Genomic DNA, 23,391 nt, shown 5'->3' with positions numbered 1-23,391 from the left:
ATCTGATAAAATGTGAGATTCTGTGACCTTACTGAAATGTGGATTCACATCATTTTTATTAGACTCCAAATAATGCAGCACAATAAACAGACAAGGCAACATAGCAACTTAGTTCTCATTCTTCATTGTTTTTCCTTTTCCATCAAGAACTTCAGCAAAAGCCATCTGATTTTTACATTCGATATTCTCTAAACTTTATTGCAAAAATACTCTACAAAAAACATCACTAAATGTTTGGGAATTTGTTTTTTTCGTTTTAAAAGAATTAGAATTGCATACTGACAATACCATGAGTAAATCTCACTGAACAAATGATACTAGCCAATTTTCCATCACGTTCAAGCATTTGGGCTTGCATTCATTTACCTGTCTGTGTCTCTAATTTCAAAACTTTCAGTAATCCATCTTCGCCACCACATGCTATGAATCCTTGGTCCTTGTTCCAAGATACACATTTCAGCTTCACGTTGTTGGGAATGGCAATCTGAAAAGCAACCACAGCCACTTTCACAGCTATTCACGAAGGAGTTGGTTAGTGACTTACAGATAAAGGCTAAAGAAAATCCACCACCACCACCACCACCACCACCCCCCGCCCAAGAAGAAAAACGGTCCTTCCTGCAAAGTGTGAACTGTGATGAAAACGGGCATGGCACGACGCCGGAGCTGTCCTACCATTTGAGAAAGACAGAAAAAAAGTGCACATAAGAGAAGAGCACTGACTGCGGAGGAACCCTGTGGGAGAGTCACCTGATGAATGTTTTACGGGAAGGAAGAGGGAAACGGAGGTATAAATCTAGACCATCAGTCCATATTCCCTTTCCACACACACCACTTGGACTACCCTTTTGTTTTTACTTTTCTCTTGCCCGACAGCCTATGACAATCCAAAGAATTTAAGGCGCCTGGATCAACAATAGGTGGGGGGAAAAGCTAGAGAAGCACGCGGTGATCTGTCTTGCTGGCTCCCCAAAAAAGACCCAGCCAGGGGCAGGAATGGGAGAGTTGCGAGAGGGCTGCTGGCTCCGCCGAGAATTATCTGGGGTTTGAGGCTGGACGATGCAGGAAGGTAGGAGGCGGGAAGGCGAAGCTGAGATCAGGACACCAGATTCGCCGGCAGGATGCGGGAATCGCCCGCAGGGCGCTAGAACGAAGGAGAGGCCAGGGCGCCCGCGAGAAAACTCACTTTCTTGCTCAGGTAAAAGAACATTCTGGGAACTCCGAGAGGACGAACCCAGCCGTCCAGGCCCGCCAAAGGAAACCTGTGCTAATTCTCCAGTCGCGAGTACCAGCAGCTCCAGGGAGCGCCCGTCGCCCTGGCAACCACAGCCGCCGGGTCGCATCCGGGGCGCCGAGGGACACTTCCGGCTTCGTCCTCGCACCGCCGGACGTCGTGCGCCTGCGCGGACGTCGGGGGCTTTGGACGAGCCGCGGACGCGGGGCTGAGCTCGCGGACGCGGGGCTGAGCTCGCGGACGCGGGGCTGAGCTCGCGGTGGGCCCTGATCGCTTTGTTTCTGGGCCTTTTTGCCCAGCGCCTGAGGTCAGTGGGTGACCCTCAGCGCTCTGCCTCGTCGCCCTAACTGTCCTCCTTTGGGTTGGCTCGGAGGACAGGTCACATCTCAGACGGTCGCGGTGGAACTTGCTTGAGGTGTCAGTATCAGCTCAGGAGCAGAGGCGCTTATGCAGATGAGGTCACAATGGTTGGGTATTTTGTGAGCCCCGAAGTCCCAGCATTGTGGAAAGGAAAGTCACTTACTGTATTTGGTGGGCTGGCGCCATCCGCCAGAAGAAAATGCAATCCTTCCCTTACGCCTTTGGGGATTGGAGAACCCTCTGGCACAATTTTGGGGTAGGAAATTGTGTTTATTCTGTTTTAGAACTTTTTAACAGCTTATTTAAGCTGTTACTGCAGCCCAGTGGTTCATGTAAAAGGAATGTGTATGAGCTTTGGGCCTTTGCGGCATATAATTGCCATTGGGGCGTAGCCTTCAATTTTTGAATCTTTAAGGTTGGTGTTTGGTATTTCTTGCCTGAGGGCGACTGTTTTGTATTTTTCTATCTCAATTCTTTCTTCAGTTCTCCCTTGTTCTTTTTGAATGCTTGGAGAGTTACAAAGCACCGCAATTTGGGCACAGGGCAGAAACTCCCAGGAAACTATTTTAGTCTTAGCTCATCTTTTAATGTATATCGGATTTTCCCGTTTACTATATTCTGCGGCTACTGCTGTTGGAGTTGTATAATCCAGCTCGTACTTCATGCAGCAGCAGCGGCAGCTAATTCTCCCACCTAGTCTTTCTCCTTTTCAGGCAAATAAAGTTCAAATCCTTTGAAGTGAGTATTGCCTCGCCAGCACACTCAAGAATTGACAAGGGTCCCAGTGCCTTTCCCATCAAATCTAAACCCCAGCTAAAATTAGATTTTCCTTTAATAGGGAAATGTCTTTACTATGGTGCCCCCATTCTGAGCAAGCCAATGTGCTTTCTGCCTCCGAGGCCATTTTATATGTCCTGTGATGTTCCTACCCTCTCCCCAATTGTGCCTAGCCAAATGTACAAATCAGGTCTCCCTGAGAAATTATTTCCAAACTTAACCCCCATCCCATTCAGATAATATATTTGTTTTCAAATGTGTATCTTTTTTCAACATCAGACTATAAATTCGGAAGGTATGTTGGCACCTGTGCACAACAAGTTCCCTATACAGGGCTTATGAAAAGGATCAGAATCATCTAAACCGGGGATTCCAATCAATCGGTGAAGTATAAGAGATGATTATTGAAACTAGTTGCAGATGGTCACTCTTGAAAAATCCTCTCTTTAAATACCTTCCCCTAGTGCTTGCACGTGAGGTGTCATTTATTCCTTCTATAGCACCATTTTTCTGTGATATATTAATAGACATTACCGATTCTGTGTTGAAATAAGTTTGGAAAATAATACTGCTCTAAGTCATCTTTCAAAAATGTTGAGAAATGACAATGTATGTTTCATATAATATATACTGTCTTGATGTATTTATTTTTCATTTCTTCCTTTTAAAGTTTCTTTCTTAGATTTTTGACTGATTTTAGGTTTACATCTATAAGTTATATTTACATTTCAGGTGCTTATATTAATGTACTTCAAAATTTTATCCACATTTAGATAATTTTGTTTGATTCCCTCTCCCATAACATTCTTGATAAAAGCCTATTTGACCTGAACTTATATTTTTAACCTTAAAGGCATGAGATTAAATTATAGGAAGAGTTACAACATTGTGTCCTTTAACAAGAAATCATCATATATTCAAAATAATTGTTAATTCAGCTTAAGGAAATATGTTAATAAATGAAATTGATATGGGTCACAAAAATGTCATGACAATAATATATATAGTAACTTTTTATTATACTAAAGACAATACAAACAAAAAAATTGAGTAGTCAAAGACTATAAGCTTTCAAGCTGAAAAAAAATACATATACCAAATATGTAAGTGAAGAAAAGTTAGGCTTAAACTTTAAAACGACAACATTAGGTTTGTTGTTACATGTTAGAGCAATATTTATAAATATATAATTTTATTGATTGGATCCTAAAGTGAAACAGTAAAGATAATGGAGGATTCTTTTGTCCTTGGTAAAAAGTTATAAGACTCTTAATTCAAAACTAAAGTCTTTAGTTACGTGTTTCTTATAATACTTCACATAGTGTTCACTTGATCTAGATACGTGTGTGACAATCCCCTGATCACAGCTTCACTAATACTCGAGCAAAACGTGAGCAAAAAACAAAGCATTAAAGAAACAGTTCTAAATTTTTATATGAACTTTTTTATGTGTACTTTGTATAATTTACACTTTCAATAATAAGACTGATTTATACTATAAATACTATTAAGAAAAAATAGATCAAAAGTCCCCATTATAAGAATGGCTATCTTACTAATATAAACATTTAAAAATCAAATGGCTCAATTGGTAAATAAAGAAATACTAAACTTTTCATTCTATTTCCTACGAATCATTTCACAGTCATAGCTTAGAGACACTAAAGTTTGCTCTTAAGGATATGAACGTTTAAATTTCTGTAAAAAATAATACTGATTCTCCAGAAGATCCTCAAACTACTTATCCAGTAGTAATCAAGCATTTGCAATGGCAAATTATTAGCAGGAACACTGAAGTATGCAAACATATTAAATACACCAAGCTCTCCGTATTTCCAGGTGAAAAATCTGAGTAATTCAACGATGTATTTGTCCATATTCATCTGCTTGCAACTTCCCCAAAATGTCATCAAGTGGCTGGTTGTTAAGGCCAATGCCTTTTATTTTTAGACATCAGAAAACATAAACACACTTTCGAACACTTCAATACAAGGTAAAAGAAAATAATTACATTCTATTTTAAATTTTAAAATGAAATTATTTTCTCATCAAAACTCTAATCTAAAACTCAGAAATTGTATTCTTTAGAAAGCATGTAATAAAGCAGTAGTCTTCAGAGATGATGATACAGAGCAGTTGTCTCCAAGCATTTTTGCTCCTCTCTCCTAAAATAATTTTTTTCTTAAGATTTTTTATTTATTTATTTGACAGAGAGAGAGAGACAGCCAGCGAGAGAGGGAACACAGGCAGGGCGAGTGGGAGAGGAAGAAGCAGGCTCCCAGCGGAGGAGCCTGATGTGGGGCTCGATCCCAGGACCCTGGGATCACACCCTGAGCCAAAGGCAGATGCTTAACGACTGAGCCACCCAGGCACCCCCCCAAAATAATGTTTGACAAATAAGTGATGTTTGTGCATATTTAAATTATATGAAAATTTTCATCATAAGTTTTAGTTACAAAATATGCAATGTCTGCCATATCATGAATATTGGTTTTTTATTTTTTATTTTTTTTTAAAAGATTTTTTATTTATTTATAAGACAGAGATAGAGACAGCCAGCGAGAGAGGGAACACAAGCAGGGGGAGTGGGAGAGGAAGAAGCAGGCTCATAGCAGAGGAGTCTGACGTGGGGCTCGATCCCATAACGCCAGGATCACGCCCTGAGCCGAAGGCAGACGCTTAACCGCTCTGCCACCCAGGCGCCCCATGAATATTGGTTTTTTAAAAATAAAATCTAGGGGCGCCTGGGTGGCTCAGTTGGTTAAGCATCTGACTCTGTTTCTGCTCAGGTCATGATCTCATGGGTCCTGAGATCAAGCCCTGTGTTGAGCTCTGCACTCAGCAGGGAGTCTACTTCCCCTCTCCATCTCCCTCTGCCCCCCCCCCACTGCTCATGCTGTTTCTCTCTCTCTCTCTCTCTCTCTCTCTGAAATAAATAAATCTTTTTAAAAAAAATTTTTTAATTAAAAAATAAAATCTTAATTAGTCTTTCAAATGTATCCTATATATTAATACCATACTGAATGGATACTTATTATCCATCTTTTAAAATCAAATATTTAAAATAAAGGAATTTCCAAGATAACGTATGATTTTTGGTGCTATTGTAAATGGAATGGATTCCCTAATTTCTATTTCTTCAGTCTCATTGTTCGTGTATAGAAATGCAACTGATTTCTGAACATTGATTTTGTATCCCACCACTTTACTGAATTGCTCTATAACTTCTAGTAGTTTGGGGGTGGATTCTTTTGGGTTTTCCATATAGAGTATCATGTCATCTGTGAAGAGAGACAGTTTGACTTCTTCTTTGCCGACGTAAAGGATCTATATTCTAGAAACTACAAATCACTCTTGAAAGACATTGAAGAAGACACAAAAAGATGGAAAAATATTCCTTGCTCATGGATCGGAAGAATTAACATAGTTAAAATGTCTGTGCTACCCAGAGCAATCTACACTTTCAGTGTCATCCCGATCAAAATAGCAATGACATTTTTCAAAGAACTGGAACAAACAGCCCTTAAATTTGTGTGGAACCAGAAAAGGCCCCATATCACCAAGGAATTGTTGAAAAGGAAAAACAAAGCTGGGGGTATCACATNGATTTCAAGTTGTACTACAAAGCTGTGATCACAAAGACAGCATGGTACTGGCACAAAAACAGACACATAGACCAATGGAACAGAATAGAGAACCCAGAAATGGACCCTCGGCTCTTTGGGCAACTAATCTTTGACAAAGCAGGAAAAAACATCCAGTGGAACAAAGACAGTCTCTTCGATAAATGGTGCTGGGAAAATTGGACAGCTACATGCAAAAGAATGAAACTTGATGACTCTCTCACACCATACACAAAAATAAACTCCAAATGGATGAAAGACCTCAATGTGAGACAGGAATCCATCAAAATTCTAGAGGAGAACATAGGCAACAACTTCTATGACATCGGCCAGAGCAACCTTTTTCACGACACATCGCCAAAGGCAAGAGAAATAAAAGATAAAATGAACTTATGGGACTTTATCAGGATAAAGAGCTTCTGCACAGCCAAGGAAACAGTCAAAAAAACTAAGAGACAGCCCACGGAATGGGAGAATATATTTGCAAAGGACACCACAGATAAAGGACTGGTATCCAAGATCTACAAAGAACTTCTCAAACTCAATACACGAGAAACAAATAAACAAATCATAAAATGGGCAGAAGATATGAACAGACACTTTTCCAATGAAGACATACAAATGGCTAACAGACACATGAAAAAATGTTCAAAATCATTAGCCATCAGGGAAATTCAAATCAAAACCACACTGAGATACCACCTTATGCCAGTTAGAATGGCAAAAATTGACAAGGCAAGAAACAACAGGTGTTGGAGAGGATGTGGAGAAAGGGGATCCCTCCTATATCGTTGGTGGGAATGCAAGTTGGTACAGCCACTCTGGAAAACAGTGTGGAGGTCCCTTAAAAAGTTAAAAATTGAGCTACCCTATGACCCAGCCATCACACTACTGGGTGTTTACCCCAAAGATACAGACGTAGTGAAGAAAAGGGCCAGATGCACCCCAATGTTCATAGCAGCATTGTCCACAATAGCTAAATCGTGGAAGGAGCCGAGATGCCCTTCAACAGATGACTGGTTTAAGAAGGAGATAATGCTAAGTGAAATAAGTCAAGCAGAGAAAGACAATTATCATATGGTTTCACTCATCTATGGAACATAAGAACTAAGAAGATCGGTAGGAGAAGAAAGGGAAAAAGAAAGGGGGGGTAAACAGAAGGGGGAATGAACCATGAGAGACTATGGACTCTGGGAAAAACTGAGGGCTTCAGGGGGAGAGGGGAATGGGATAGGCTGTTGATGGGTATTAAGGAGGGCACGTATTGCATGGTGCACTGGGTGTTATACGCAAGTAATGAATCATGGAACTTTACATCAAAAAGTAGGGATATACTATATGGTTACTAACATAATATAATAAAAAATATTATTAAAAATATAATAATAAAATAAAGGAATTTGTATTTCCTTGTATTTGTATTTCCTTTCTACTTTCTCCACAGAATTTTATTCTACTTTGAATCTTGAAAATTTTTTCTTAATCACTAAGACTTCTTTGAGGTAAATTTATACAAACAACAAGTACATATACATTTATATTGAAATTACATTTAAATTAATTTTCTTTGACCATAAGGCCCCCAGTTTTTTTAATCATCTGGATTGAGTTATCATTACAACTATTAGGAGCACATAAGTGATCAAATAAGTTATAAATGTTGACATAAAATTACTAAAAGTAAAAGGCAAAATTTAATTGGAAAAGTGTCTCTTAATGAAATAAATTGGGGGAGTTTATGAAGCCTGGATTAAAAAACTGTTGAACTGTCCCTTTGTTTGGCTCCCTGGAGATTTTACTTTTCCAAGAAATTCACCTTAGAAGATTCGGGTTAGAGAAGAGGTATGCCTTCCTTGTGTACAGTTAGGAGAATGGCAATGTGAAGTAAGAGATGGGAACAGAGAACGCCAACTCACCCCCTGTAGCATTTTTGGTAGGTCAACGTAAGGATCTGAGAATGGATTTTTGTAAAACTTTCTGTACCCCCCCCCATATCCCTGTCACAATCTGAATACCACTCCTCTAAGATACCTAGAAACAGTGTCGTTAACTTGAGCTAAGAAAAAATACTTTTCCTGAATTACTCCTTTAGTTAAAGAACTGATTTGGAAAGTTTCTTAGATGGTACCATGTTACATATCGAAATCTGCTTTTGACCAGTTGGCTAGCCAGTGTGAAGTACGTGTCATCTGAGCTACCGCCTCGCTGATCCGCTAACTCCTTCCGCACACCTACAGATTCTGAACTAAGAGAGCCCATGTTAAGTAATCATAGCATAATAGCTCCATCTGTTAATAACACAGCATATACTGCTATGGAAAAGCACCGGAGAAAGAAATAGACAGCTTTTAACATGTAAATATTAAATGGGCAAAACAGTCTATTAAAACATTTTAAAAGAACTCTAAAAAAATAAACACTGTATTACTACTGCTCATCTTAAAACGTAATGAATAGGGCCCTTATCCTGTGGAATGTCCTAAAATGTTTGGCTCAATTGTACTACCGAGGGTGGCTGAAAGCAGAAAAACCTTCCAGAAAGGATATGTTTGGCATTCAGTCTCTGCAGATACGAGTTGACCCTATCCTGGAATGCCAGCGTGGCTTCACATCCACAAGCATCTTCTGTGGAGATGAGTCTTCGTGCTTCTTGAATGGCTGGCGATGACAGAACACAAAATGTTATAGCTAATTAGAAATCACAGGAAATCTGTAATTCAATCCTTCCATTTTTAAGACTTACCTAAATGCATTTTCCAGGAGGTAAGAAGATATAAGTGCCCACAGAAAGAGGAGAAAATACTTTGAAATATTAATGTCACAGAAGAAATTGAATTAGACGTTGGGAAACGTTTACAATCATCAAAACTGAGTGTTGATTATATGAGAGTTCATTATATTCTCTATACTTTTGTGACTGTTGGAAACTTTCTATGAGATAAAGTAAATTTTTTTTCCTAAGATTTTATTTATTTATTTGACAGAGAGAGAGACAGCCAGCGAGAGAAGGAACACAGGCAGGGGGAGTAGGAGAGGAAGAAGCAAGCTCCCAGCAGAAGAGCCTGATGTGGGGCTCAATCCCAGGACCCTGGGATCACGCCCTGAGCCGAAGGCAGACGCCCAACAACTGAGCCACCCAGGCGCGCCAACAGATAAAGAACATTTTTAAAAAGTTGACTAGGGGGAAGCCAAGAATACAGAGCTAAGATAATTAATCTTATTATGGTACTGTGTCCTTATTAAGAAATGAAAATAAAGAAAACAATTCTCTCTTTGGCCAAATATTTCAAGAATTAAAATTAGGTAATTCCTGATTTCTTATGCAAACTATTATTCTATTGAATGGTCTGAATTGAGAGTTCTAGTTCTTACCCATAAATACTTTGGAAGTAAAAATTTAGGTTTGTATCATTTAAGCAAAGAACCCAGGAGATGGGGTGCCTGGATGGCTCAGTCATTAAGCGTCTGCCTTCGGCTCAGGTCATGATTCCAGGGTCCTGGGATCAAGCCCCACATCGGGCTCCCTGCTCAGCAGGAAGCCTGCTTTTCTCTCTCCCACTCCCCCTGCTCGTGTTCCCTCTCTTGCTGTGTCTCTCTCTGTCAAATAAATTAAATCTTTAAAAAAAAAAAAAAAGGAACCCAGGAGAATGATAACACTAACTTCTAGTTCTTTCTGAAATATAGTGAGGCAGCTATTCCTACTCACTATCATAGCCCCTAAAGTTGCCTAATAGAAATAAGAGTAACTTCCCAGGTCTGAAGACTGATGTATAATCTTCCATGGAGCAGTACCATTCACCTGAGGACAGAGAATGGTCTTTTGCTCCTATGTTTTCTCCCTCATTCTACAAAGATAGGATATAGCGTCAACATGACCATAAATTCACTTGATTAAATATAATCTATCTACCTGTCCAAATCCTGTTGACTTTTAAGGACAGCCAGCCCAAATCAGTTAGTCAGTAGTAAGCTAGAAAGTATCTACTGAAATTAAGTACATTCCCACCATCCCTGTACAGAGCATGTAACTGGCACTTATGATGCTTTTCCAGGGTATCTTGCCTGACAAACTAAGTTCTGTGACGGCGAGGGTTCAGTGGGATAGTCTAATAAAAACACTCCCAGAAAATTTTAAAACCGGGATATAGCACAATTGAAAGTTGAGAGATGGACCCATTCAAAATAGCTTCAAAAAGAATGAAATATTTAGGATTAAACTTAACAAAAGAAGTGCAAGACTTGTATAGTACAAACTACAAAACACTGATGTGTCTCCAGTTCCTTCCTCAAGACCTGATAGAGTACTCGGTATGTAAGAGGAGCTCCGTGAACACTTGCTGACCAAAGAAGTGAATGGCTAGGCAAATGAGGTCAGGACTAACGCATCAGAAATGAGGCTGGAATCCCCGTCTTCCAGGAGAAGAAAAAAATGCCCAAGACTGATTTTTCTGAGCATTAAACCCATAGATAGGGTAACAGTACTGTGACATACTCAAATTCTAAAAGCAAGCTGTTCCCTGTTATCCTCACCTTCCCCCACAAAGCGGATCTATACTTTACTTCAACTGAAGAAGTATCCACCGAGTAACTGTCAGGTGCTGGAAGATGCTAGGAATACAGTTAATATCCACTACCCTTAGGGGTTGGAGTTTACTGTCCACAGGAAGATAAACACACAAGTCTCAAATCCTGACTTTTCTCCCCAAATCTGCTTCACCCTCAGTCTTTCACACCTCAACAAAGATACCCCATCCTCCTCCCAGTTGCTCAAGTCTGAAATAGGAAAGTCATCCTCATTCCTCTCCTGCCCCGTTCCCCACATCCAGCTTACCACGAAATCCTCTTCATTCTGCCTCAGAAAGGTATCTGGAATCAGCTTGCTTCTGTCACCACTGTCACCCTCCTCACCCAACCCGGGACCATGGCAACAGCCTCCCACTGGTCCCACCCTCTGCCCTTCATCCCTCCAAGCCACACAGCAGCTAGGGTGGATGTGGAAGCAGTGAATCTGGGGGCAAAGGGAGTGACAGGGTGAAGAAGAGAGGTGACCAGGGGCAGGGAGAGAAGGGAATGGACACAGAGTTTCAGTTTGGGATGAGAACGTTCCGCAGATGGAGAGTGGGATGGTCGCGCCACCATAGGAATGCACTTAGCACCGCTGAACTAAATGCTTAAAAAGGGTCAAAGTGTGAAATGGGATGTTATGTGTATCTTACATCACAACAACGACAACAAAAATCCAACCTAGGAAGAGGCTGTAATTAGAAAGGAGAACAGAGAGGAAGGAATCAGGAGGGAAGAATGGCTGGGGGGAGACTTGCTTCATGTGAAGACAGCTGGGAACCTCCGGAGGACCCAGACCAGGAGGACCACTCAGACTTCAAGAGGAAAACCTCCTCCTAGAAGATGACCCTTCCAAACAAAACAGGCTCAAAGGGACAGTCCTTACCTGAACACGTCTTCTTGTCTTCGTTCAGGGTGTAGCCGGCGTAACAATCACAATGATAGGCCGCGGCCCCGTCATCCACACACAGGTGCTGGCAACCGTGCGAGCCCAGAGCACACTTGCTGCGAACTGCCCAGGCGTGGGGCAGGAAAGAAAAGAGTCCCAGGTTACAGTGGGGAAGGAAACACAAATTTCTGGGAGAGAAAAGCTTCGGTTGGGTCGTAACAGATGCCGAGAATGAACCCTTCCGCCGTCAGCGACACAGCTACCACCTTTCAGGAGAAAGCCTGTCTTTCTTTCCTACATCTCACATCCCTCCAGCCCCACCTTTTCCTGCCTCCCCCCTTTCCTTCTCATTTCTTGCAGATATCTGGGAGTGCCTCATCTTCTCTTCCTGCCTGCAGTACGGGGGCCGCACTGAGTCTTGAGTGTGTTCCAGAACTTACCTTGGGCCTCTCCCGATCCGTGTCAGGTGCCTCCAGCATCTCCGCTACACATGGATCATCTTCACCGTGACCAACAATAATGTACTAGCGACCCACTTGCACATGGAGCTAAATGTGATGTTGCACAGAAATGTGACGCTGTGTTGACCAAGGGCCTGCCCTTGATAGCGTGCAAAGTGGGACGGAACACACCAGCCTACACACACAGATATAGTGGTAATAGTGATGATGGTGAGGAGAGGCGTAGGTTTGGATAGTGGAGCATTTATTATCTGTCACAGAAATAAATTACAAGGAGGAAGACAGTTGGCCCAAATTTGAGTGGAAGGCAAAGTGCTTTGCTCGTCTCATCCCATGTGTGGACTGGCCCAGGACAAACGAAAAGAGCAGGTCTCCTTTCATAAACCCGGGGGACACAGGTTCTTCCTCCACCATCGCAGGGACCAACCGAGTTTGTCTGCCCCCTCTAACTTTTCAGTGTCCCTCCACACTCAGGAAACTTCCATGGCTCACTATTCCCTATAAAAGAGCTTTGAGTGAAATGCAAGTCTCTATGTAATTTATCCATAGAGTGTCTTTCTAACTCTAACACGGATATTCCCCTTCATGACTTCAGATTTTTCCAGCACAATGCGGAATAGTAAGGGATGCCTGTGTGGCTCAGTCGGTTGAGCGTCTATTGGTTTTGACTCAGGTCATGATCTCAGGGTCATGGGATCCAGCTCAGTGTTGGGCTCTGCGCTCAGCCTGGAGTCTGCTTGAGATTCTCTCCCTTCCCTTCTCCCTCCCCCGCTGCCCCTCTCCCTGCACATATTTGCACTCTCTCTCTAAAATAAATAAATAAAATCTTCTTTAAAAAATGCTGAACAGTAGAATGTTTCATTTTTTCTCCTCACCCCAGCCTAGCAGCTAGTCTGCAGATAACAGCTGGTCACGCCTCCACCCCAGCCCCTGACCTGGGGCTCCACGTTTAATCTACAAGCCTTGCTACTGCCCAGCAGGGGAAAAAGCAGGCCGCTAGAGATGTGACCCATGGTATGCACCCCAGCTTCAGAACAGTATCCATTATTACTTCAAAATATATAAATACTGCTCCGCATTGGGCTCCATAAATATACTTTTTTCTAACCTTCTAACTTTCCACTATCTGGTCGTGCCCTTATTCTACCTTTGCTATCCTGTGATGGCAACTATGCATGGCAACCATGAAACGTTACAGCCTGCATGTGACCGCATGTGTGACCACCAAAGCAAGCGCCTGGGTTCAAATCCTCGCTCTGCAACTTACTAGCTGTGTGACCATGGGCAAATTGCTTAACCTGTCTGGGCCTCAGCTTCCTCATAAAGTTGCTGTGAGCAATAAATGTGTGACTGTGTGTGAAATGCCTAGAACCACGTATGGCATACAGTAGGCACTGAAGAACATTGGCTATTGTGACCTGGGAGTATGGTCTGGAATAGTCTGCCTTAACTGAACAGTTTTTTTTACTTTTTTTTTAAATAAATAATTCCACTTTGTTCCATAACATCTATTAGTTTAAATGTAAATTTGTGTTAGTGTCCTTTTTCAAGGTCTTCAATGTCCCTGGCTGCGTAAGGAACCAAGTGGAATACCTATAACCAGTTTGAGAAGCACAGCCATGAGGCCTCTCTCCACCCCAATGACTTAGTCCTACCCCCTAAGCAAACCAACACAAGCCACTCCCCTTGGCCATCTGGCTCTCCAGTCCTCCGTCTAAACCTTCACCATCCTCAAGGCCCACCTGCTGCCCTACACGCTGCGTGCCCTTCCCCAGACAGCCCGCCTCCCCCGCTGCCACAGCCCTCCATTACTGTCTGTCCCTCTCCCCGGCTGTCTCTGCTTCCTCAAGGTGTTGCTTCTCTTTGCGCCCAGCCTGTAAATTGCTCAGAGGCAGAAAATGTACATCCCCATGGGGCTTTGCACAGTCCTGGGAACAAAATAGGTGCTCAGTACCCTTTAATTGATTTCTTTCTTTTCTTTTTAAGGGTATTGGTCATGTGCCATTTCCCTTAGCCTCTCTTGAAAAGGTTACATAATATCTCTCCTCAAGGGACAGGAGCATATTCATAAAAATCTAAAAAAAGTTTGAATGCGCCAAAATTAAACACCGCCTTGAGAGGCAGGAATTTCTCTCAGAAGTGTTTTTACGTTATAAATGCCACCCTGTTCTGCCAGTGAGTTTAAATCAAATTAATGAGGATTCACCAAGTCATAAGGCTCAGATTCACAGAAGATTCATCATCTAGAAACCATCAGGGAACAACTTACTTCAAATTTACTGGAAGATCTGTGTGGGTCTAATTCAGTCATTGACAAAGTCTCCTTTACTAAAATGATCCAGCTTTAAGATTAACACTACAGAAAGTTCCAGGGCAAGTTTTCATTGGAAAAAGATCAGTTCAGCCTATCACACCAAGTAGTTACTGTCCAACTGACTTCCTCTAAAGTTCCCATTTGCTTTACAAGTCCCCAGTGTACAGAGCTATAAAATTTTCCTGGATAAGCATCCTACATTCAATTAGCTTTTCTCATATCCCTCACTCCCTACCCATTTCTGAAATGAGCTATATTTGTAAAATCAAGTGAGCTCACTGCCGGCTTAGCAGTGTGTGTCTTGGTCTATAAGCAGGATAGAAGGTCTAGAGACTGACTCATTAAAATATCTTCAAGAATCTCTTGCTGTGCGAATTGCAAGTTGGTTTCACTGCCATAGAAAGAGCCAGCTAGGAAAGAATTTGTTGAGTGGACCTTACCTGAACATGTTTTATTATCTGCATTCAAAGTATAACCCTCGTAGCATTCGCAGTGATGGGACCCATCTCCGTCATTCACACAAATGTGCTGACAGCCATGTGTACCAAGGGCACATTGGTCTTGAGCTGCCAAAGAAAAGTCCAGGAGAAAGTAAATTAAAAGTGGAGAAGTCTTTTATTACCCATATATAGAAATCTTCTTACCTGTGGCTAGAAATATGTAGGAAGCAAACCTATTGGAACCTTCCACAGCCATCTGTACTATTGGCTCGTACCAGAAGTTAGCCGAGTTTAACAAAATCCTACACACAGTCGTTCTTAGTCTTTTTTTCCCAACTGCTTTTTCAAAATCATCCAGACTGAGTTTTTATAATCTAAGTATCTCATAAATACTTAATAAATAAACAAATAAATACTAAAGCATTCCTTTTAGGTTTATAGTATTTACGCTGAATCAGAGGGATACCAATGATGTGGCTAATTACACTAGATTCAGAAAGATGTCGAATTTAAGTTTGAAGAAACTATAATTCAGCCCTCCCCTGTTTTAAGGACAGAAGCTGAACCTGAAGGAGACCAGCTGACTCAGCACAACATCAGAACTCAAGACCCAAACTGTCACTCCAAGCACTTTTCTATACATGGACATGATAATTTTTTTGTCTTTAAACTTTTCATTTTGAAATCATTGCAGGCATATGGAAAAGTTCCAAAAATAGCACAAAAAGTTCTGTACTTCACCCCATTTCCCCAAATGTTAACATCCCATATAACCATAGCACACTTATCAAAACAGGGAAATTTAACACTGACACAATGCTATTAACCAATCCACAGATCTTAGTAAAATGTTGCCATTTGTTCTACCACAAATGTCCTTTTTCTGGTCCAGGATCCAATCCAGAATCCACACTACATTTCATTGTCACATGTCCTTAGTCTCCTCCTCTCTGGGACGGTTCCTCCATCTTTGTCTTTCATGACCTTGACAGCTTTGAAAAGCCCTGGAAAATTACTTCGTAGAATGTCTCTCAGTTTGGGTTTGTTTGAAGTGTCCTCATGATGCTGAATTTTTAAGGAAGACAACAGAAGTGCTATTGTGCCCTCAGGACATTCTGTCAGGAGGTGCATGACGTCACTGCGGGTCATTACTGGTGGGGTTCCCTCGGATCACTTGGTGGAAGTGGTGTCTGCCAGGTCTCTCCACTATGAAGTAACTGTTTATCCCGTTGCAGGTAATAAGTATCCTGTGGAGCGGTCTTTGATTTTAACTTTCTAAGCTGTCTCTGGGGCTTGGAAAGCACCGCCAGGGCTGGCTACAGAGAAGGAAATGAACAACACACCCACACATGGGGGCCTTGATATGCACATACCTGCTGCCACTTCTGACTTTTCTAACAAGACTCAGAAATGGGAAAGGCCCAAGAGAGAAAAACCAACCGAGGGCCTTGTCAGTGTGACCTGCCCCTCCAACACTGGCTAGGGAGGTACGCAGATGGGGAGGTAGCAGAAGGAAAGCCTCCTCCCCCACTTACCTGAACACGTCTTCTTGTCTTCGTTCAGGGTGTAACCTTCGTAGCACTCACAATGGTAAGAGCCAGTTCTGTCGTTCACACAGATGTGTTCACATCCATGAGTGTTCAGAGCACACTTATCGATAGCTATCAAAAGGCCATCGGAACAAAAGTAAACACGCGGAAAACATGGTAAATTAGTTATGAGCCAACACACACACACACACTGAAACAGGGGGTGGCCTAGCACAGCAGAAAGGCCACAGGACAGGAGGTTGGGAACTGATTTCTGTGCTGGCTCCTTCACTAACAGACCCCAAGACATGGGTAAGTCTTCTTCCTTCCCCGGGTCTCAAGTTCGTCATCTATAAAATGAGTAGGTTGAATTAAATGACCTCTAAGTTTCCTTCCTCCCAAGAACTTTTTTCAAGGATTTTTTTTAAAAAATGGACCTAGTTCCCACCTTTATTGATTGTATGTGAGTATCCATATACCAGATAGAATGAGAACCTCTCTAAAGCTTCTTCTATGTCTGAAGTCACTGAGTGGCTCTGGTCACAGAGACAAAGGGGTGGCTTGTATTTAATTAAGTAAAATCCAGGAAAAGTTCCAAAATCCTCAAAAGGACCAAGAGTTCTGGCCCCCTTCCGGACTAACCCATTTCCCTACTAACCCTTTTCTTGAAAACTAATTATAACCACCATAAAGAAGCTGATTTATGTATTACCTCACTCTTCTCCAACAATTTTGGAGGAAAAACACTAATAAGCCACCATGAACCAACCCAAAGGCAGTTAGGAGAAAAGCATAAGGCCAGTCCCACACCTGGAGAGTAGGGCCCCAGCTAAGTCCCAGCCAGGCACACTCCCTGAAGCAGGCCTCACCTGAACACGTCTTCATGTCGGCATTCAAGGAGTATCCTTGGCTACACTCACAGTGGTGCTTGCCTTCCCCGTCACTGACACACACGTGCTGGCACTGGTGTATGCCAAGCGCACACGGGTCCAGGGCTGCACATCAGAAGTGTACAACCGTCAGTATCCACACATAAGAGACGTTCCAGATACTTGCTTCACGTCAAAGGCATCACCCTCTGGTTCCTTTTCAATGGAAGCTCACTACAAAAACTGGCTACTGGTTTTCTGCCTCTGGCTTATTGGAAATACCACTCTTACACAAATAATGTTACTAATTTAAGCTTACAGGTTTCGTTGGCAGCTTTCTCAAAGAGAAAGGAAACTGAATTTGGAGTGGAAGCCAAACACTTACCCGGGTCAGACAATTTGGTATTTTATTCAGTGCATCCACCTAGCCTGGGAAAAAGACATTTACTTCCCAACTGCAAGAAACAGGGAGAACTACAATGCACTTCTGGAAGGTCTATGAGGTAGGTGTCCTGTTGCAGCCAGAATCTGCTTTCCAAGGGCTCTAGAGTCCGTGTCAAAACAGAATTCACACGCTGGCCTGCCTCTCGGCCTGGAACTCACTCACTCTTGGGCAGCAATACATATTTGAACATGCAAATGGCGGAGGGCAAGGCAGGTAACTGCCTTCTGAATGAGCAGCGTGGACGCGTGAGCCTAAACGTACACGTATGCAACTTTGGGGCCTCTACTATCTGCAAGGAGAATGGACTCACACGCTAGATGCAAGCAGGTAAAAAGAAAAGGAAGAAAAGAATGAATGAGATTATATCAGCTAAGCCGCATCCCTGATTTTCACTCCTGAAGGTGTTTATATCTCGTTGGATTTTTTTCCTAGTGACATGTTTTGAAAGAAGAATCAATGAATTTAGTCATTGCTGAGAAACCAAGGAGGCCTGTTGGAGGAGGCTGGCACCCCAGGCAGGTAACCCAGCCTCAACTGTTTTGGCAACAGGTCAAGGCTAATATTTTCCCAAGAAGGGCCTTTTCATGGATGATCTTTCCAACCCGTTGACTACAACAAGCTGCCCCTCAGTCTTTTTTCCATAGAGAGGACATTTTTCCCCCAGAACAAGCAGGTCTTTTGTACCAGAAGGAAAAGATTGCCACTCACCACTTGCTACTTTATGGCCTTCACGCCCAACCCCAGGTGCTAGCTTTGAGACCCAACTCTGCCACAGACCAACGTCTTTATGGAAAAGCTCTCACCCACAAGGACACGGGGGTTTTCCTGGGAGAAAGAAAGCCATGTTCTTTTGAGAAACCAATGAATGCCAAGTGGATGCCACCAAAGCCAAGGACAGCTTGTGAAGGCCCAGTGTCCTGGGAAAGGAAAGACAAGGGGCCACAGGCCAGGTCTGGCCGAGTTGAGGCCAAACTTTGCTCCAGACCAAGACTTCATCTCCCATTTCCTGACAAACTGGGGTGATTGCTGAGTCCCACATTAATTTTGATATAAAGTCTCCTTGAAATTTGCAAATTGTAATTACTGATTCACTTGTTTGTCTCATCACCACCTCCAAACTATTGCTTGATAGTAGGGAGGGAATACCTTTATCTTTGTATCATCAGTGATCAATTAATGTGTATCGAATAAAGGGATGAGGAAGAGGTTACACAGCAAAAGGTATCTACATTTGAAAATTCACCTGAACTAGAAATTTGCCCACACCTGTTTCAAATATTCCACAGAGGGCTTTGAAAGACTATATCACTAAATATATACCCATGAATATGGGTAGATAAAGACAAAACATAGATAGATAAATACAAATCAAAAAGAAACTTGAGCACCTAGGTGGCTCAGTCAGTTAAGCATCTGCCTTCGGCTCAGGTCATGATCCCCAGGGCCCTGGGATCAAATCCTGCATCAGGCTCCCTGCCCAGCAGGGAGTCTGCTTCTCCCTCTCCCTCTGCCCCCTGCTTGTGCTCGCTTGCTCTCTCTCTCAAATAAATAAAATATTTTTAAAAAAAAAGAAAAAAAGAAACTTAAAAATAAGAAAGCATGAGTCTCACATATTCATAATTCTGATCAGTGACTAAGAATAAAGCCCCGCCTTAAAAGAGCTCATATTCATGGACTTGACTGATTCATGCTAAAAATTCCAATTAAATTAGCATGCTCAGATTCAAACTCCATCCTAAAGGAAAAAAGAAGGACAGTAACAATCTTTTTTTTTTAATCTGTTTCTTGCTATCTCACAAGCAAACTGAAATCTCAATCCCTGCCCCTCCCCCCATTCTTAATCCTGTCCCTCCACAAAGAATAAGCAGACGAAGAGCAGAATCTGAAGACTAGAGGGTCTAGAGAATAAGCAAGACCCGGCCTGACAGCCACACTGGAAAGCCAGGGACCCCTCCCCGGGCAGACAGATGCTACTCCCCATCTTCTGCGGGAAAACAAGCAGAGTTCTGTTCAAGCCAGAGATGCTAAAGCGGAAGAAAACGTCTGGGGAAAATGGACTTGTGGGCAGAGGGGAGAAAAGAGGTGTCTTGACTTTTTTATTTTTATTTTTTTCTGACCCCATCAGGGAACAGCAGGATCATTTATCCTGGATATTTCCAGACCTTCACATCTCTAATGCAAACATGAAGACTCTTATGAGCAAACCAAGTTATATATAAAGCAACTCTATATTCCTAAACCAACAAAGTGTGTTTAAGTTGGTAAAAAATTCAAGAAAGGCACTGCTTATATTTCAGTTTTCCATAAAGTTTCTACCAAAAAATAATAATAAGAAGAAGAATACATCTCTTTCTTTGGATACACAATATCTGAATATTCTAGTTGGGACCAAAAACTTACCGCAAAAGGTTTCCTGGAATCTAGAGGAAAGTTTCTCAATGACCCCATAGGTCTCCACGTAGAAAACATGCTCGTCTAGGGGCTCACTGGCAATCATCTTGAGGGACTCCATGTCTGCCCGGTCCACACCCACGGCATAGAGTTCAATACCAGACGCCCGGGCCCGAGCTGCCACCTCATTCACCTGGTCCTGGGGCCTCCCGTCTGTCACGATGATGGCCACCTTAGGGATGTTGGAAGTGGGTCCCCGAGCTCCTGCCTCCACCGTGAAGGCCTCATCCATCGCTGTCTGGATAGCCAGGCCCGACATGGTGCCTGTAGACAAGGGTGTGATCCGGGCCACAGCCTGTTTCAGGGACTGCTTATCTGAGTAGGTCTGGAGATGGAACTCAGTCTTCACGGTGCTAGCATAGTTCACCACTGCCACCCGTGTGTCCGCCGCCCCAATGTCCAGAGTGTCAATTATCTGGGAGACAAAGGTTTTCACCTTGGTGAACTCCAGAGGCCGCACACTACGAGAACTATCGATGATAAACACCAAATCCAAGGGCCTGCTCTTGCAAACACCTGCAAAGAAGGGTGTGGGGAACAGGCATGGCTGAGCAATGATGTGATTCCAATCAGATATGGGGCAATCCTCACACCCAGAGAGCCCTGGGGTTGGGGGCCTCACTGTCTGCTATCTTCCCCCAAGACCATCATCCTCCCTTTGGACGCTGAAATCACCAAGGTCCTTCTGAATTCCCCAGTGAGAATTCACATAGAGGGGTGAAGTTTCTCCAACTATCTCATCTACAGGCTGGCTGAACCCCAAACTTTCACCTAGAACCTCATCCCTCTGTTTCAGATATTGCTCCCAAGGTTCCTCTTGACTCCCAGAAATGAATGGTGTTGAGACCTCTCTTGGGCACCTCGGTCATGGGACAATGGCAATGGGACAGTGGCCCCTAACAGTGTGAAAGGTAAACTCGCAGCCCTGCCCAGGCCTCACAGACACCTCAGGCAATGGCAGAGTTCGAGGCAAGCACTCTGGTGCTTTTCTGGAAGCTTCCTTCTTCTACTCCCCCACCAATGGGGTAAAAACTGCCTACAGTAACCCTAAGTGCCTCCTCCTTCTCATCATTCATCAAGTTTAGTGAACTTTGGGGCCCTGCGAGCCTGAGATACTTAAAGGTGAGAAGAGGCATGACACCCTGATCCACGTCTGTTGTGCTTCCAGCTCTGTGCGTGTGTCTGGTTTTCAGGAGTGGAGACGTCCACTGGTATCTACCCTCCGCCCCCACCAAACTCTCACAGTCACCCCTTTCATTTTTTTCATTCACCAAATACTTTTGGGGGGACCTACCATGTATTTAGCCCTGGGGCTACAGAAGCAAAGAAGCTTCTATCTTTTCTACTCAAAAGTACTGAGCACCGGGGCCCCTGGGTGATGCAGTAGGTTAAGCCTCTGACTCTTGGTTTCAGCTCGCCACTCGCCACCCGTTGGCCCTGTGCTCAACCGCAGAGTCAGCTTGAGATTGTCTTTCCCTCTCCCTCCGCCCCTCCCTCTTTCTCTTTCTCTCTAAAATACATAAATAAATCTTTAAAAAAAAAAGTACCAAGCACCTTGAAATAACACCACACATCTTTGGGGCGCCTGGGTGTCTCAGTCAGTTAAGGGTCTGCTTTCATGATCCTGGGGTCCTGGGATGGAGCCCTACATCAGGCTCCCTGCTGGGGGAGGGGCCTACTTTTCCCTCTCCCTCCGTCCCTCCCCCCAGCTCGTGCTCTCTCACTCACTCTCTATCTCTCACTCAAATAAATAAAATCTTTTTTAAAAAATATTTTATTGATTTATTTGAGAGAGAGAGCACAAGAGCACGAGCGTGGGGGAGGGGCAGAAGGAGAAGCAGGCTCCCCACTGAGCAGGGAGCCCGGGTTCATGACCTGAGCCAAAGGCAGACGCTTAACCAACTGAGCCACCCAGGCGCTCCTAAATAAAATCTTAAAAAAAAAAAAACAACCCCACAAAACCCCACATCTTTATTTTTGTCTCTTCTTTCTTCCCCTTTTCCCCCAATCTTGTTCTAAATTCTCTCTCCTAGCCACCAAATTCAAGTCCAAAAGTCAGGACTGGCTGAGCAGAGAGCCAGTTATTAAACATCTTTTCGAGCCATTCTTCCTCCTCTACACACACACACCGACACACACACCTCATCATACACACCAAGTCCTGAATGGAAGTGTAGCCGGTGCTTGGGCATGAGGCATCAACCAGGGTTCTCTCCTTTCCTAACAAGGGGGCTGGAAGGTGACGCCATTGTAAGAAGGCAATTTACTCAGTGACTAAGGGGAAAAGATGGATTCCAAACAAATTCCTCTGCAAGACAGTTTGTGACAGAGAAAGCCCTATCTGGAACAGGAGTGATGCCCATTTTTCTTCTAAAAATGGAAAATTATCTTCTAGGTTTTATCCTGCTTCCTGGCGGTATTCAGTTCAGAAAATAAATCATACGTTACTTTCAATAACGTTTTAGAGATCATAGGACACAAAACTGACAACCCTGTGAAGTTAGAGGTGCCAAGGTTGTTTTTATATCCATTTTACAGGTGAGAAGCCTGAGGTTCTGGAAGGTGTGTGAGCCAGAAAACAGGAGGTCATGGATGGGATTCCATGTTTCCTGACTCCCAGCCTAAAGGGGCTTTTCACGGAATGGCTGCCTCTCTCCGAGGTAATATTTCCCACCACAAAAAAAAAAAAAAAAAAAAAAAAAAAAAAAAAAATGTGTCTTGTTTTTGTGCCAGTACCATGCTGTCTTGGTGATCACAGTTTTGTAATATCACTCGAAATCCGGCATTGTGATGCNTGCATGTTGACTTTGAGCCCCCACCCTGAAATATGCTGTATGTCATGTATTTAGTTAAGTCAAAAGGAATTCTTTTTTTTTTTTAAACAACTCCCAAATTTCATTTCATCCCTTGATAACCATGCATCAGGAGCAAGGAAGAAGAATCCTTTGAAAATCCTTCCTGGACATGGATGTAGGTATTTTTACATAATTACAATAAAAAGAAAAATACATGGTGATATGAAATTCATATTTGACAATGATTTCACTAACACCCAAATCTTGTTCTGACGAATGTCAAGGTTATGCTCTTATGGTAAATGTGCATGAGTCCTTCCTTCTCACACGCAATCCTTTATGGGAGGTTACAGGGGGTGTGATGGGCAGAATAAAGCTCCTTCGCCCCCAAAAATATTCATGTCCTAATCCCTGGAACCTGTAAGTATGTTACTTTATGTGGCCAAAAAAAAAAAAAAAAGACTTTGCAGATGGATTAAGTTAATGACCTTGAGATGAGGAGTTTATCCTGGATTTTTGGGTTGGGTTCAATGTAATTACGGAGCCCTAAAAGTGGAAAAGAGAGAGGCAGGAGAGATCACAGTGATGAGATGTTAAGAAGGACCCAACCTGCCTTTGGTGGCTTTGAAAATAGGGAAAAG

The 23,391-nt window shown here is 42.9% G+C and overlaps 2 protein-coding genes across 4 annotated transcripts in view; both read right to left on the bottom strand.

The window, feature by feature from the left end:
• WDR35 (WD repeat domain 35) overlaps positions 1-1,460 on the bottom strand; it is a 54,533-nt gene extending 53,073 nt beyond the window's left edge. For 2 of the 3 annotated variants that reach the window (XM_019794964.2, XM_011219427.3), the window contains exons 1-2: positions 1,187-1,459; positions 367-484 (exon numbers count right to left, since the gene is read on the bottom strand). In XM_019794964.2, coding sequence (XP_019650523.1) covers positions 367-484; positions 1,187-1,210 — 142 coding nt within the window. In that variant the 5' untranslated portion in view covers positions 1,211-1,459. Of the gene's footprint in view, positions 1-366; positions 485-1,186 lie in introns of all 3 variants that reach the window. The other variant, XM_034659869.1, reaches the window with a different exon arrangement.
• Positions 1,461-4,151: 2,691 nt separating this feature from the next.
• Positions 4,152-23,391, bottom strand: part of MATN3 (matrilin 3) — a 25,995-nt gene continuing 6,755 nt past the window's right edge. The window contains exons 2-8 of the mRNA XM_034657305.1: positions 19,905-20,471; positions 17,060-17,185; positions 16,197-16,322; positions 14,662-14,787; positions 11,444-11,569; positions 8,542-8,652; positions 4,152-4,284 (exon numbers count right to left, since the gene is read on the bottom strand). Of these exons, the coding sequence (XP_034513196.1) occupies positions 4,229-4,284; positions 8,542-8,652; positions 11,444-11,569; positions 14,662-14,787; positions 16,197-16,322; positions 17,060-17,185; positions 19,905-20,471 (1,238 nt within the window). The 3' untranslated portion in view covers positions 4,152-4,228. The remainder of the gene's footprint in view (positions 4,285-8,541; positions 8,653-11,443; positions 11,570-14,661; positions 14,788-16,196; positions 16,323-17,059; positions 17,186-19,904; positions 20,472-23,391) is intronic.

This window comes from Ailuropoda melanoleuca, chromosome 4 (assembly GCF_002007445.2).
Source record: "Ailuropoda melanoleuca isolate Jingjing chromosome 4, ASM200744v2, whole genome shotgun sequence".
In the NCBI taxonomy this organism is placed as follows: domain Eukaryota; kingdom Metazoa; phylum Chordata; class Mammalia; order Carnivora; family Ursidae; genus Ailuropoda; species Ailuropoda melanoleuca.
The sequence above is the reverse complement of the archived record's forward strand: the minus strand, read 5'-3'. Positions and strand labels throughout refer to the sequence as shown.